Source organism: Panthera pardus, unplaced genomic scaffold (genome assembly GCF_024362965.1).
Source record: "Panthera pardus isolate Hobbes unplaced genomic scaffold, ASM2436296v1 HiC_scaffold_7, whole genome shotgun sequence".
NCBI lineage: Eukaryota > Metazoa > Chordata > Mammalia > Carnivora > Felidae > Panthera > Panthera pardus.
The window spans coordinates 51,385,444-51,401,123 of NW_026527002.1; the positions used below are offsets into that span (position 1 = coordinate 51,385,444).

Sequence of the window (15,680 nt, forward strand, 5' to 3'; positions counted from 1 at the left end):
AAATTGAAGATAATTGTGTGAGGATGATACCAAGAACAAGACCATAGATAAGCAAGAGAAATACTGGTTTGTTCCTGAAATAGCAAGGGGTCAATTACTAGGATTGGAGAACAATGAGAGGATGAAATAGCAATATTAATTTAAAAAACAAGGCACTACTACTGACCCCTTAATTGTGCTTTTATGCACACTTGATTAATCACTTGATATGCATTGTCTTACTTAGTCATCAGAGCCCTAGGAGATTGATACTTTTATCATCACAGTTTTAAAGAAAAGTTAACTATGACTAAAAGAATTTCATCAACTTCCCCAAAGTTATACACCCAATGAAAGGTAATTGCAGCATGAAAATGAACTATTACTACCTGCCGTAGCATAGATGAGTATCACAAACATAATGAGTTAAGAATCAGACACTGAAGAGTAATGTTCTTATTATTCCATTTAAAGAAAGTTCATAAATGGACCAAACAAATCTGTGGTATTCAGGCTAGTAGCTTCCTTTGGGCAATGGGGGTGGTACTGCACAGGAGGCACAAACACACCTTGTGAAGTGCTTATGTTCTGTTTCTTGGTCTAAATGAAGAAGTTAAATGGGACTTTGCTTTGTGACAATTCCATGTTGAGCTGTGTGTTTATATTTGTATAATGTACACCTTTCAATAAGAAAGTCTGTTTTAAAAATTAAGACTGTAGGGGCGCCTGGGTGGCTCAGTCGGTTGAGCATCCGACTTCGGCTCAGGTCATGATCTCACAGTTTGTGAGTTCAAACCCCGCGTCAGGCTCTGTGCTGTCAGCTCAGATCCTGGAGCCTGCTTCGGATTCTGTGTGTTCTTCTTTCTCTGCCCCTCCCCCACTTATGCTCTGTCTCTCTCTGTCTCTTAAAAATAAATAAATGTAAAAAAACAAATTTTTTTTAAATTAAGACTGTAAAAGATTATCAGGGGAGACAGTGACTATAGAAATCACCTATAAATGGGTGCCTGGGTGGCTCAGTCGGTTAAGCATCCGACTCTTGATTTCGGCTTAGGTCACTATGTTGTGGTTTGTTAGATCAAGCCCCACGTCTGGCTCAGGGCTGACAGAGCAGATCCTGCTTAGGATTCTCTCTCCTTCTCTCTCCGCCCCTCCCCTGCTTGCACATGTGTACTACCTATCTCTCTCTCTCTCTCTCAAAATAAATTTTTTTTTTTTAAAGAAATCATCCATAAAACTCTCTACCTTCCCATTTTATGATGTGGAAACTTAGACCCAGAGCACTGAAATTACTTGTCCAGGTTTCCTATTCACTCATTCTTTTTTTAGGTTATTTTACTATGTGTCTTGTACTGTGTAAGAGCAGCATAGCATTACAGGTCCAAGCAATTCAGACCCAGGGCCTTCCTTCATGGAATTTATGGCCTGATGAAGACAAAAGTAGCATACCTTGTGAGTAGCAGAATGTTTACCTGTACTGAAGGGTTTTTGCCTTCCTAAGTGCTATATGTAATACCACTGAATTGTGTTATCCTTATTGTACATGTATCGTGCATGTAAGTTCTCCTGAAATATGATAATCACTTTTTAAGATTTTTTAATTGTTATTATAAGCATCTTTTTAAGATTTCAAAACTAGGAAAAATTTCCTATTGAGAAGCTGATATGCTTTGTACTTGGCAATAATGCAAATTTTGTAACAGCTGATCATGTTTCCCTTTTTAAGTAGAAATAGATAAAAACTATATTACATTTCTGGGTTGTTTTTTTTTTTTTTTGCATTTTACTTAAACATAAATAATGAAATCATGCTTAATGAAACAAATTTAATAATCGTGTCATTGAACATGCCTTTTTTTAATCCTTAGGTCTTTGGTGCATTAGCATCTGAGCCATTTAAAGTGAGTGATGGCTTTTATGGTACTGGAGAGACCTTTGTTTTTACATTCTGTCCAGAGTTTGAGGTAAGGACAATTATTCCAATATTCAGTGTATAAAAAGAACATGCACCTTGGAGTCGTACACACTTGCATTTGACTCTCATCTCTGCCTTTTACTAAATAAATATAACAGCACTTTTTGACCATTTGAGGTTCACCTATCCATAGATAGAATGGGGATCATAAAATGTAACAGGATGGTTTGAAAATTTAATGAGAGTCATACATACAACACTTGGCATAGTGCCCAACACACATCATAGTCTCAGTAAGGACTATGTATATACATCATTGTTACTATTCTGAATTGCCGTTGTGAAATTCTTAAAAACTTCTAAATGACTAAGTTTCATGGTGTATGTATTAAAAACTTAAAATATAATTTGATTTTAAATCAAAAGTGATTACATGACTTCTTTTTCATTATTATGGCTTGAGTAACTTAAATTGAATGCATTCCAATGCCAGTAAGGTCTAAAATGTAAAGATATACATGAATTTTAGTGAATATGTTGAGTGCTTAAAACATTGCATACAATTGTAGCATCTTAGGTCATTAAATAAAGTTCATGTCAAACCTTTCCTAACAGATGAAATTATAATCTTGAAAAAGGTAACCAACACAGCTGATTAAAAAAAAAAAAAGTGGTCTTTAGAAACATTTTTAATAATGAACAAAATAGAAAGGGTGTGATTAACCCATGCTTCCATTCCGTCATACCAACCGATGCCTACAGCTACCTGGAAGCTTATAGTTGTTACAGATTTTTTTAAGGTTCACTTATGCTTGTTCTCAAATCTTTTTATGCTGTTTCTACCTGATAATAATAATATAATTAATTAGATGTTACAGAACTATGAAAAAGTGAATGTTAAAGTCAAAACTGTAATAAATAGTTAGGAAAAACTTGATAAAGGTGACATACTAGAAATTGCTGTTGTGTTAAGTTTAGGTAAAAGTCACATGAAAGTTTATTTATTAAAAAATATTTAAGAATATCGACATCTGGAAATTTTCCCCTCAGATTTCTTAAGTGTTTTTATGTTCTTACTGCTCTTAAAAAAAATTGAAACTAGAGAGGCAACTGGGAGGCTCAGTCTGTTAAGCATCTGACTCTTGATTTTGACTTAGGTCATAATCTCATGGTTCATGGAATCGAGCCCCACATCAGGCTCCACACTGACAGCATGGAGCCTGCTTGGGATTCTCTGTCTCCCCCTCTCTCTTCCCCTCCCTCACATGCTCTCTCTCAAAATAAATAAATAAAATTGAAACTAGAAATCATAAACATATGTAATGGGCTTATATAAGAGTGATGGTAGGCAAATCTGTATCCAAAAAAAAGACCTTGGCCTTGTATCATAGTATTATCAAATTAATGTACATTTGTTTTAATGTTTAAATAAAAGTTAATGGCATCTAAGGACGCCAGGGTGACTCAGTTGGTTAAGTGTCCCAACGCTTGATTTTGGCTTAGGTTGTGATCTCACAGTTAGATTCATGAGATTGAGCCTCAAGTCAGGCTCTGCACTGATAGCACAGAGCCTGCTTTGGATTCTTTCTCTTTGCTACTCCCCTGCCCATGCTTGCTTGCTGTCTCTCTCAAAATGAATTTTAAAAGAAGTTAATGGCATCTTAATCAGTTTTTCTTAACTGATTTTTCTACTTCAGCTTTTTTCGATAACCATCCGATTCTTGATGGACACATAGAAAAGAGAAGTATGTGTAAAGAGATAATATGATTTGAGGAATTAGAAATGAAGATTATGTGCTTTTAAATTTAGTCCTATGAACACTGAAGCCCAAAGCACCGGGCCCTTCTGCCCAATTTTCTGTTCTTGTTATTATTCTTCTTACTGTCAGTCTAGGCTTTGTTAATTATTTGGGGTTTAGGAGAACTAACTCTGTATAGTCACCATTTTCATCCACATATTTAAAGCTTTCTTTTTATTTACGTAGGTCTTTAAGTGGACAGGAGATAATATGTTTTTTATCAAAGGAGACATGGATTCACTAGCTTTTGGTGGTGGAGGGTAAGTCTTGTGAACATTTTACCATGAGATTTTTAAAGAAACTTTATTCATTTGTGTTATTTATCAAATCCATTATCTTTGGAACGTTTTGGGATTAGAGCATAGTCTGTATATTATGACTAAGAAAATATATTTACAAGAAGGTGCTTAAGTAGTATTTGAAGCTATTGATAAAATATTTGTTTATTCAGTTTAAAATGCTGTTTAGTTGATTCCCTCCTTGGTATTTGAAAGTGAAATACCTTAGACTTTCTCAGATTAAAAAACGAAAACAAAAAAAACATGGTATGTTGTTTCTCCCAATGTATAAAAAAAGTTCCAATGTTTTCTTCTACCCTGGAGACTATTTGGATTAATACGTCAGAGAATAGTAGAAATTTGTTCTCCTACAAAATATTTGTGAAATTCCTCCAGATTTTCAGGATTTGTTTTCTTACTCGTTTTGTTTTTAACAGTATGAGTCAGTCAGTTATTTGATTTGATTCTTTTGCGTAGCAAGCACTGTGAGAACTTCTGTTTACTTATTCTGGGATCCCACCTTCATTCAGTCTTTACAGTGTTTTTGAAGGTCGCTTGCTCTTCCTCCAGGCCTAGACTTTTCGGATAGTGCTTAGTAGCAAACGCCAGCTCCTTCCTTTGGTATTTCTCTCTGTCCTTCAGGATCAGACATAAAGTATGCTAATTAATTCCCAAACATAAAGTACTATTTATTTGTTTTGCACAGCTGAGAATATATAATAATAATTTATTCAGGCTGCAGAATCTTGTTAGCCTGTAAGAATATTCATTATCCTGAGTGGTTCAAATAAATTCTCTTACAACTTCTCTATAGATAGGTATTTGGAAGACAGGATTTCAGTGATTAAAAAATAACCATGGTTATCATAGCCTTCTCTGAAGGACATAACCAGGTAACTAAAAACCATGTTATTTTTAGTTGTTGCATCAACGTATGTTTATATGTTCCAGTTGCACTTTTTTTTTTTTTTTTTTGGTTGAGTGCAGGCAGTCATTCAGCCCCACCCCAAAGGGTAGTCTTAATGTGATTCAGTTAGCTCTCCAGGAAGGCCTTACAAGCAAATGGCTGATATTTTAAAGCTGCTAAGGGTGCCTCCAATCTTTGAAAATAACATAATATCATTAGATTTTTGCTAGAACTTGATTTTGATTATTCCACATGATTACAACAAGCTAAAGTAAACACTGAGTCATTTGGTAACAAATTAAGACAAGTTTACACTCTTTAGAGAAGGAGAGTACGGGCTCAGAAACCTGGAGCTACAGGGACTTGGTACACCAGAATTTCAAACAGGAGCCCCAAAGAAATCTAAATCATGACATGGTGGACTTAAATGCAGGCTTTGGAGTTAGACTGACCTGATTTGGATTCTGGTTTCAACATATATCACCCATGGGACCTTGAGCAAACTCAAGTCTAAAGTTTCCTCAGCTGTGAATTGGAGACTGAACTCTCAACATTAACCACACATTTTATGTTAGATGATAGGGAGTATTCATGTTAAATATTTAACTTACGTCAAATACATTAAAACTATATAGCAAAGAGAAACGCATAGTACCAGGCAAAGAAAGAGAGGCACGTGTCTTAAAAAGCTGATTCTATGTGAAGTTAATTTTAGAGGATTCGTTTTATTACTTGATCTGTATAGTAAGTGATTTTATAATAGGATGTGAACAAAACAAAATTGCCTTGTACCAGTGTGGAAAGGAGTATGAAAGTGTTTTAAGAAATTGATGGTCTTAGAGTTGTTGAATATTGAAACGTCTCATTTAAATTATTATTTTACAACCTCTGCGGTAATTATTGTATAACTTAGGGCATAAGTATTAAGAGATTATTGTTAAAACTATTTTCTTTTATATATTGCAGGGGAGAATTTGCCCTTTGGCTTGATGGAGATCTCTACCATGGAAGAAGCCATTCTTGTAAAACATTTGGGAATCATACACTTTCTAAGAAGGAAGATTTCTTTATCCAAGACATTGAAATCTGGGCTTTTGAATAAATGTAATGCTGTCTTAGCAGGATATTGGCCCAAACCTGACATGGACAAGCATTGTTTGGAAAGTTCAAGAAGCAATACAACGTAACATGTCACTCGTGCTTTAAAATTAATTGTATCACCATTTATTACAGCTCTAATTTTGGAATTTATTTTTAAAATCATGTTTCTGTCCCAGGGTTTTTCAGGTTTAGACCATGATGTGGGTCCACACAGTATAACAGCTTGGGTTTTGTCAGAATTTTGGCAGCATTTTGATCATAGTGACCACCTCATCTACCATCCGTGTTATCTCAGTCTCCTAATAGGATGGTGCTTTTTTTGGACCTATTTTGGTTTATTGTTTTTAAAACTATGTTGATTGTTTTACTAGAGGAGTCTAATTGGAGCATTGAGAGAATGAAGATTAGATAATGCTGTGAGATATATCTGTGACATTGGCACAGGTGACTTTTGGACATGCTCAACTTAGTCATCCTTATGAAGGAAAAAAGAACACATGCCAAAATTATGCATATTCCATAAACCACTGAGTTCTAATTTTAATTCACACTACTACAGCATTCTCTTTATTAATTTTGCAGGTATTCTCAATTTCATTTTAATAAAAATGAAATTTGAGGAGAATTCTGATTGTGATAGACCACAATGCACATGATCTGCAGGTTTGGGCATATGCTTTCATGATTGAATTATCTGATGAAAAGTTATAAAATACAAAGGAGAATGAGAACTTGATGATTCTACTGGATTTAATATATCAAGCAAGAAAATATACTATTTGCATATTTGTAGCTTAGCAGGGCATTATAAGTACAAAAACTATGAAACAGATGCATATTCCTTCAACATATTGTGTCAGATATACTGTTTTATAGTTCCATTGTTTTAGCCTTGTTGCACACCACCTCCCAAAATATAGGTTCTTGTTCAAATGGAAAAAAAAGTGTGTTTTTCTGAGTGGTATATGTTATTAACTACCATTAGCATTTGCTGTTATAAAAGGGCAATGATTATAGTAGACAATATTGTAACTCAGTAGACTTGTTGAATATGCAAATTTACTGTCAAGTGACCTCAAAAAAAAAAAAAAAAGATAGAATATACTAGTAGTTCTTATCCTCTTTTGTAGGAAACCAATAATATGCCATTGTGGCGGTCATTCATCAGTTAATTTCAAAGCTTCATGTTATGCAAAAAAAAAAAAATCCTGCTGTTATACATGTGACAGTGACCTTGTGCTGAAATTTCAGCTATTCCAGATAAACCTTGTATATTATCTTGTAAATTAATGTTTAAAGGTAGTTTTGTTCTTATAGAAAGTGTCGATTGCCAGGTTGCTTATAGCACTTTAAATTATTCTAAAAAGGAAATTATAAGCCAAATATGTTGGCTTTAGTAGTTTTAGTTGTATAGGACTTGAATATATTTAGATCTTTTGAAAGTTTAGATAATTATCTAAAGAAAGCATAATACTAATGGGAAAGAAAATCTGATCTATTTAATATGCTATCGCTGAATATGAATAGAAATGTGGGCATCATTTTCTTGTGTATGTAAAGCTCTCTCATAAGTTAGTAACAGTATATAGATTAAATGTTTACAGTATAGAGAATTGTAAATAAATATATCGTTTTCTCCCTTGGTCTTCCACAGCAGTATTATTGTCTTTGTGGAGTTGACTAATCATTTAAAAAAAGAAAATCCTGTATTGGATTTCAATTATAATAAGGTCATAGTGGTGTATACCAAATAAAATTAAATACATAAATACAAATTCGAGTTTGGATTTATTGAATAATCAAGTTGCTTTCATATCTAAGGAATCTTTGATTAAACATACTGCTGTGGTTCATGTGTAAAACCTGCTTCTAGCAGCTTGGGGTGGTGGTAGTGACAGTGGTAATGGTAATAGTGATAGAAGGATGCATTTAGTAGAGAGAACAGCATAGTTTAAAAAATGAAGAAGTGAGAGGGCACTTGACATGTGAAGAAGTGTAAGTCATTTGATATTTTTAAATTATGTTTTCTCTTTTGGTGGGGAGTGCATAGCAAGGTAAGACTAATGCCATAAGAGTTCTGTTGTGTGCAACTCCAAGAATTTAGATTTTGTTTTTTTATCTCATAGGAGCAACTAAGAAAATATGAGTGGAGGAATGACACAATCAAGTTTACACTTTAGAAAGGTCTCTGAAAATTAGATTTATAGAGAGAAAAACTAGAGACAAGGAGACCAATAAGCCTGTTACGAAGTCCAGAGAAAAAATGATGAGGCCTGAATAAGAATTATAGCAATGGCAATCAAGAAGGATGCATGGAAAAAAAAAAAAAAAAAGGCGTGGATCTAGGAATTAGTTTAATATGATTTTGTCATTGTATGTCAGAAAGAGGTAAGGCTAGCTCTCAGGTATTTTACTTACAGCAACTGGGCATATCATCCATTGATAGGAGTGATGTACAAAGAAGAGAAAGAAGCAGCAGACAGGGAACTTAGATTGGTTATGAGAAATCAGAGAGCTGATGGGGAGTGTTAATATTTGGTTCTCATAAAAAGATTTTAAAATCAACGACATACAGGTATGTTGAAGCCATAATGTATGAATAAAACACCCTTGGAGATTATAGACTGACTGGAGAGAATTCTTGAGATAAATTCTTGGGGCTATAGTAATATTAAGGGATAGGCAGAAGACAAGACTCGAAGTTTCCTTCCATCTCTAGAAGCTAGAAGAACAAGAAATTAAACCTAATGAAAATAGAAGGGAGGACAAACTAAAGATAGCAGAACTCAATAAAATTTAAACAAGTATATAAGACAAAATCTGAGACTAAGACTAATAAACCTCTAGCAAGATGAGAAAAAATTACCATTGTTAAGAATTTAAAGCCTCTAGACTTCAAAGAGAGAGCATACTGTGGACAACTTTGTATCAGTAAACTTGACAGTGTAGATTAAAAACATTTTGGGAAACAGTTTGCTAAACCTGACCCAAGAAGAAACACAGGTTTTGTATTGTAGAAATTGAATCTGTTAATTAAAAAAAAAAAAAAAAAAAAATCCACAAAAGAAAAACCATGCCCTATGCCCATATGGTTCCACTGGGTAATTCTTGTAAGTATTTAAAGGGAAAAAAAAGTGTCAGTATTAGATGAACTCTTCCCAAGGTATTGAGAAAAGAGAGACTTTCTGATACTGCCTTTTGAGACCAGTGTGACCTTGATACCAAAACTTTACAATCCTTACAAGAAAATAGTTATAAAACAGTCTCATTTGAACACATATAAAATCCTACATAAAATAACCACAGATCAAAATCAGCCATATATAAAAGAATAATATAACCAAATCAAGTTTATTCCAGGAAAGCAAGAGCAGTTAACATTTTAAAACACCAATTTACCACATTTATAGAAAAAAAAGTCTCATGACCATCTCCATAGAAACGAAGCTTTTGATTAATTTCAGTGCCAGTCTATGATTAAAACTTGGTGAACTAGGAAAGAGGGGCTCTTCCTTAATCTGATAAGATTATTTTTGGAAAATGTACAGGAAGCATGATCTGTAATGGTGATTTTTTAAAAGTTTCCTCCCAGAGATAGGAAACCTGACAATGATAACTGCTATCATCGCTTCTATTCAACATTGTTCTGGAAGTTTCAGCCAGTGAAAAAGCAACAAAGAGAAGAGGCATGAGGATTGGGAAGGAAGAACTTTAAATGTCATTTGTGTATGACATCATTGTGGGCATGGAAAATTCCAAAAAGATCAAACCATTTGAATTCATTAGTTGATTTAAGCAAGGTTACTAAGTTCAATATAAAAACCTTCCATTTTTCATATACAACCAACAATTAGAAAATGAAACTTAAAATATTACCATTTGTAATACCATTGAAAATACTGGATATATAACAACAGAAGATAAGTTGGAAGGCTATGCCATATTCATGATAGGAAGACAATATTGAAAGATGTCAGTTCTACAAAATCAATCTATGTTGGCAATGAAATTCTCAGCCAGGTTTATTTTTGGAAATTAAGCTGATTTCTATAATTTATATGGAAATTTAGAGACAGAATAAGGCAGCATTGAAGAATGAGGCTGTGATCTTGAATATCAGATCTGTTAAAAAGCTGGATAAGACAATGTGGTATTAGTAAAAGGATTTAGAGAAAAGAATCAAAATCAAGAGTCCAGAAACGAACTGATTTTTTTTGAAAAGACACTGTTGCTTGCTGGAGAGGACAGTCTTTTCAATAAATGGTGCTCAGTTAATTGGATATCTGTATGGAACAAACAATCTTGACCCATCTCACACCACATGCAAAAGTTACTTACAGATTGTAAATCTAAATGGGAAAGGTAAATAGTAGAGCTATTAGTTTTAAAAACACAGGAGAATATCTTCATGACCTTAAAATATGCATACATTTGTTAAATGGTCGGACACACAAGCACTCACCATGAAGGAAATGAATGATGAATTCTACTACATTAAAATTTGAAGATATTTTCTTCATCAAAAGACATCATTAAAAGTGAAAAGGCAACCAACAGAGAGCAGAATATTTGTATAATACACAGATCTGATGGTCTTAAGTGCACAATGTATAATTGACTACTAATCAAAAAAGTTCAACAAAAAAGGCAGAAGACTTTGGCAATTCCTACGAGCATTAAAATGGCCAATAAAAGCTATTTTAAAAGGAATGTGAAGTGGAACAACCTTGGAAAATTTTCTTGTTGGTATCTAGTAAAGCTGAGCCTTTGACCAGGAATTTAATTCCTTGATATATACGCACCAGTAATGTATCTGTTTACCAAGAGTAAGTGTTAGAATGTTTACAAAACCCTTTGTTTTCTCTTCCCACCACCTCCCCATCCTTCCACATACCCACCCACTCACCTATTTATGCTGAATCTAATTCTATTATACTTCACATATGTGTTTGCATGCATTTCCTAAGAACAAGGATGTCCTTTTATGTAACCACAGTCCAGTGACTGAATTCAGGAAATTTAACATAATAGAATATTTTGATTTAATATGCAAAACATTTTTTAATCTCACCAAGTGGTCGTAATGTCCTTTAAAGCATTATTTTTCCTGATAGGTAATCCAATCCAGGATCCTGCACTTAGTTGTTCTTTTCATCTCCTTTAACCTGGAAGAGTTCATTCTTTGTGTTTTATGACAGTGGGTATATTTGAAGAACTCAGGAGTATAGAATGCCCATCAATATGGATTTGTATAAATTTTAACCATATTGTGGTTATGCATCTTTGGCAAGAAAACCCCAGAAGTGATGTCATGTCTTCTGCATCATATTAGAATCTACATATGTATGTTTATCCCCTTAATGGTGAATAATAATAGCTTTGAGTAGTTAAGATAGTGTCCACTATGTTTCTCCACTACTACCATTTTCCTTTTGTAATTAATAAGGAACGTGTGGGGAAATACTTTAATACCATAATCTATTCTCCAAATTTACAAAATGTTTTTGGTATCCATTGAAGATTCTTGCCTGAATTACAGAAATGATTGTAAAATGATTTTTCTTTCATTCCCAGCACATTTGTTAGTTGGCATTTGCTGTAAGAGCTTTCTTTTATCATTTAAGAATATGTATTATTGGTATGAATTAATTTTTTTTTTAATTGAAAGTATTACAATCCATTTCTGTGCTCTATTTAACCAATAAGTACCCTGTCAAACTGACTTCTGTACATTTCTTTTCTTGAGTGCTTGCTTCTGGTACAGTACGATGTTCCAGATTTTATGTTTTGTAACCCAATCTTAGAATCAGCCATTTCTCCAAGTAGACATGTTTCTTTTCAAGGAGAATGATATTTGGAAATAACGTTAGATGTGCTTATTGTTACTGGGGTGGCATTGCTTCTAGGGCCTTTTAGGAGACAAAGATAGGAAGTAAATTCACACATCATGAATGCACACTAACACCTCCAATTGCAATCTAACATTACAGAATTTTTCCTTGTCTTCCTCACTTCATGTTTATATCTCTTCTCCTTGGGGCACCTGGGTGGCTTAGTCTGTTAAGCGTCCAACTTCAGCTCAGGTCATGATCTCACGGTTTGTGAGTTTGGGCCCCTCATCAAGCTCACACATTAAAAAATCTTTTTATATCTCTCTTCTCCCACAGTGAGGATATCAGTATATTACTCATTTGCTTAATCTGACAGTATACTCATTATATTTTCAGAATTGCTACACCCATACCCTCACAACAAAAGTAGAATATTCTTTTGCAGCCTTTTATCTTTACTGAAGTATTTTTTTTTAATGTTTATTTTTGACAGAGAGAGAGACAGCGCATGAGCGGGGGAGGGGCAGAGAGAGGGAGACACAGAATCCAAAGCAGGCTTCAGGCTCCGAGCTGTCAGCACAGAGCCCGACACGGGGCTTGAACCCACGAGCTGTGAGATCATGACCTGAGCCGAAGTCAGATGCTCAACCGACTGAGTCACCCAGGTGCCCCTAGACTGAAGTATTTAATCAAAGTATTGTATTCAAGAGTTATGTACATCCCTCTTTTCATTCTGTGTGATTAATCATTTGAAATAGAATTTGGGTTGTTACTTATATTCAATTTTAGGGTTTTATCTGTCATTTATTTAATTTTACTTTTTGTATATGTTAGGATTTAAAGGGTTCCAAAGTCAAAACTCTACAGAATTCTCTTTCAACTCATTTCCACCCATCCCTACAGGAAGTCAGTTTCATTATTTCTGATTATTCTCTCTCTCCCTCCCTCCCTCTTCCTCTCCCCCTCTCTCCATCTCTTTCTCCCTCTCTCCCTCTCTCCTTCTCTTCCTGTCTCTGTCTCTCCACACACATACACACATACACACATAATCTAGTGTGTATATATATGTATGCATGCATGCATATTTTTTAAATTGGAACTGAAATTTATTGAAATTAATTGAAAGTACTGAAAAAACATTCTAGGAATCAAGGGGGCATCTACCCTGAGAGGCCACTTTAGCGGGGGCCAAATGATCTGTTCCTCTTGTCCCTGAACAGAATGACGTAATAAAGTACAGTAATACTTCCCTGAGCATGAGTTCCCATTGACACAAAAATTTGGTTTACACAGAATTCTTCCCACATGATATGAGAATCAGCACCTGATATACCGGTTGGTAGTATTTAAAAAAAGAAGGGGCCCCTGGGGGGGTTGTGCTGAGAGCTCACAGCCTGGAGCCTGCTTTGGATTCTGTGTCTCCCTCTCTCTCTGCCCCTCCTCCACTTGCACTCTGCTCTCTCTGTCTCTCAAAAACAATAAGACATTAAAAAATTTGTTTTAATAAAAAAAATAACGAGTTTGGGAAGTTCGAAGCAGAAAAAGCAAACGAAGAATATAGGTGCGGCCCCACCTCCAACAAAGTGTGGGGAAGAGAAAACCTGAATGCAGAATTTCCCTCCTGTTCCGGTTAAGTAGGCATAATGGTAAGAAGGTGAACTTGGGAATCAGCAAATCATAAAACATCCAAGTTCTAAAAGTTGAAAGGCATTAAACATTTGGTTTTGAAAACCAATTGAATATTGCTTATTATTGAGGATTTAAAATTACCATTGGTAGGGGCGCCTGGGTGGCTCAGTCAGTTAAGTATCTGACTTCGGCTCAGGTCATGATCTCACAGTTTGTGGGTTCAAACCCCGCATTGGGCTCTGTTCTGACAGCTCAGAGCCTGGAGCCTGCTTCAGATTCTGTGTCTCCCTCTCTCTTTGCCCCTCCCCTGCTTGTGCTCTGTCTCTGTCTCTCAAATAAACGTTAAAAAAAATTTTTTTTTTAATTACCGTTGGTACAATGCTATTGATGGTGTGTATTTCATGTGTAATTATTTCATACATTATTTTGGTGGCTATGAAAAATATCTATGAGGACTTTTGCCATCGGGGTTCTTGTCTTTTTTTTTTGTCTAACAGCTCTAAGTTTTCCAACTATAGATTTTCTTATCATGGAGTTTTAGGATGAAAACCTGTTGCATAGCAGGCATTTTTCCTTTTAAGGAAACTAGCTTTCTCATTTCACAGCCACACCTTATTCAGCGGAGTGTTCACATAGGCTCACTGAGAAGACTTTCTAACTCCATCTTCAAATTCAAATATACTGAAGTTTGAATAATCTGTATCAGTGCCTGCATAAACTGTTACTGTCCAGAGTTGAATATGAGGAAATTCTTTTGAAGCCTTGGTCGAAAAATTCTACTGATGCTAGAAGTAACCAATTGTACTCTACAATTTGGTTGTATTTCAAACACAAGAAAGTGGTATTGTGGAATGTAACATTATAACATATATTAAAATAGTAATATATAAATATCAGAAAATACAGAAAATATATTTTATTCTTGTGCATGACTTCAAACGTTGACGTAGGTTTCACCATGATAGAAGTGTACATCTTATATGAGATTCTACTTGGAAATTTTGGTCATTAGTTTTTAATTTAACAGAATCTATTATGGAAACAAAAATGTACATCCTTCTTTAAGAAGATATTGCAACTTTCAGTTTGAAAGAGAATCACACAAGAAAACAAAGATAATCCTATAGTAGTTTAATCCATACTTTATATTAAACCTATTATCTAGCAATTCAAGTGTCTACTATTTTGAGGTATCATAATTTGACGTTAAATTCTGTATTTAGCACGAAAGTACCGTAATATTTACTAACTTTCATTGTATTTGGTAAGAATTATAACCTCACATTTTATTGTTTTTAGAATTTTCTAAGACACATTAAATCTGAGAAAAATAAATAAATAGCAGATTAATGCCCACTAAATTTCTCTGTCATATCAAACAGATTTTTTTCATTGGCAAACTAATATTGCCAAACTAAACTTTGGCAAAACTAATATTGCCATTTTACGACTTTTAGATATTTCATAAAGTTTGTAGAGCATAAAGAAAATGAAAATGGCTCAGATCTGTTTCTAATTTACCAAGCAATGATTCTATCAGATTCTCCTACACTGAACATTCCACTCCATTGTAGAATTTTCTGTATGCCTACTTCGTTGTATATTGACATACATGTAAGAAGCGTGACTCGTCAAGGTTTTGAGAAAAAACCTCTCCAAGAAGTCCTACAGAGACAGGCAATTCTGAATCTCTCACTTGCACTATACTTTCCCAGTGAAGGTGAACATACCAGCTTCTCCTTTAGCTCTAAAACCACCAGTCATGTTTGTTTTTATGTGGTTTGTGCAATTGGTACAGAAGGATGATTAATTCCTATTGGCAATCTTTAAAATTCCAAGATCACAGAGAAATTTCAGCAATTTCAGCATCTTGTTTGGATACTTTTTACCTACGTGTTTATTTTATAAGTGATGCTTTGATAGAAGTAGTAGTACAAAATCAAGCTTCTTAGAAAAATTTTAGTTTGGCTAAACTTAATGTAATTCTTTCCCCCCAAAAAGATACATCTTAGTATGTTCTAATATTTTACCTAAAGTTAGAGTTTTTCTTAGACATAGTAATTATTTAAAGATCTATAATAATTTCTGCAATTAATAGCCAAATATTTTTGCCTAAAGGGTAAGTAGAATTTCAAATGCTTATGCTATTATTGTATACTAATAACACTATGTGCTTTCTGAAATGCTTTGTGTATGCTTCCTCAAGATCTTCAAACTACCTCAGAAATAGAGTGCCAGATA

At 34.3% G+C, this 15,680-nt stretch overlaps 1 protein-coding gene across 14 annotated transcripts in view; it reads left to right on the plus strand.

Moving 5' to 3' along the window:
- OXR1 (oxidation resistance 1) overlaps nucleotides 1-7,754 on the plus strand; it is a 445,002-nt gene extending 437,248 nt beyond the window's left edge. For all 14 annotated transcript variants that reach the window (XM_019467866.2, XM_019467864.2, XM_019467871.2 and 11 more), the window contains 3 exons: nucleotides 1,848-1,943; nucleotides 3,880-3,953; nucleotides 5,845-7,754. In XM_019467866.2, coding sequence (XP_019323411.2) covers nucleotides 1,848-1,943; nucleotides 3,880-3,953; nucleotides 5,845-5,980 — 306 coding nt within the window. In that variant the 3' untranslated portion in view covers nucleotides 5,981-7,754. The remainder of the gene's footprint in view (nucleotides 1-1,847; nucleotides 1,944-3,879; nucleotides 3,954-5,844) is intronic.
- The last annotated feature ends 7,926 nt before the right edge of the window (nucleotides 7,755-15,680 follow it).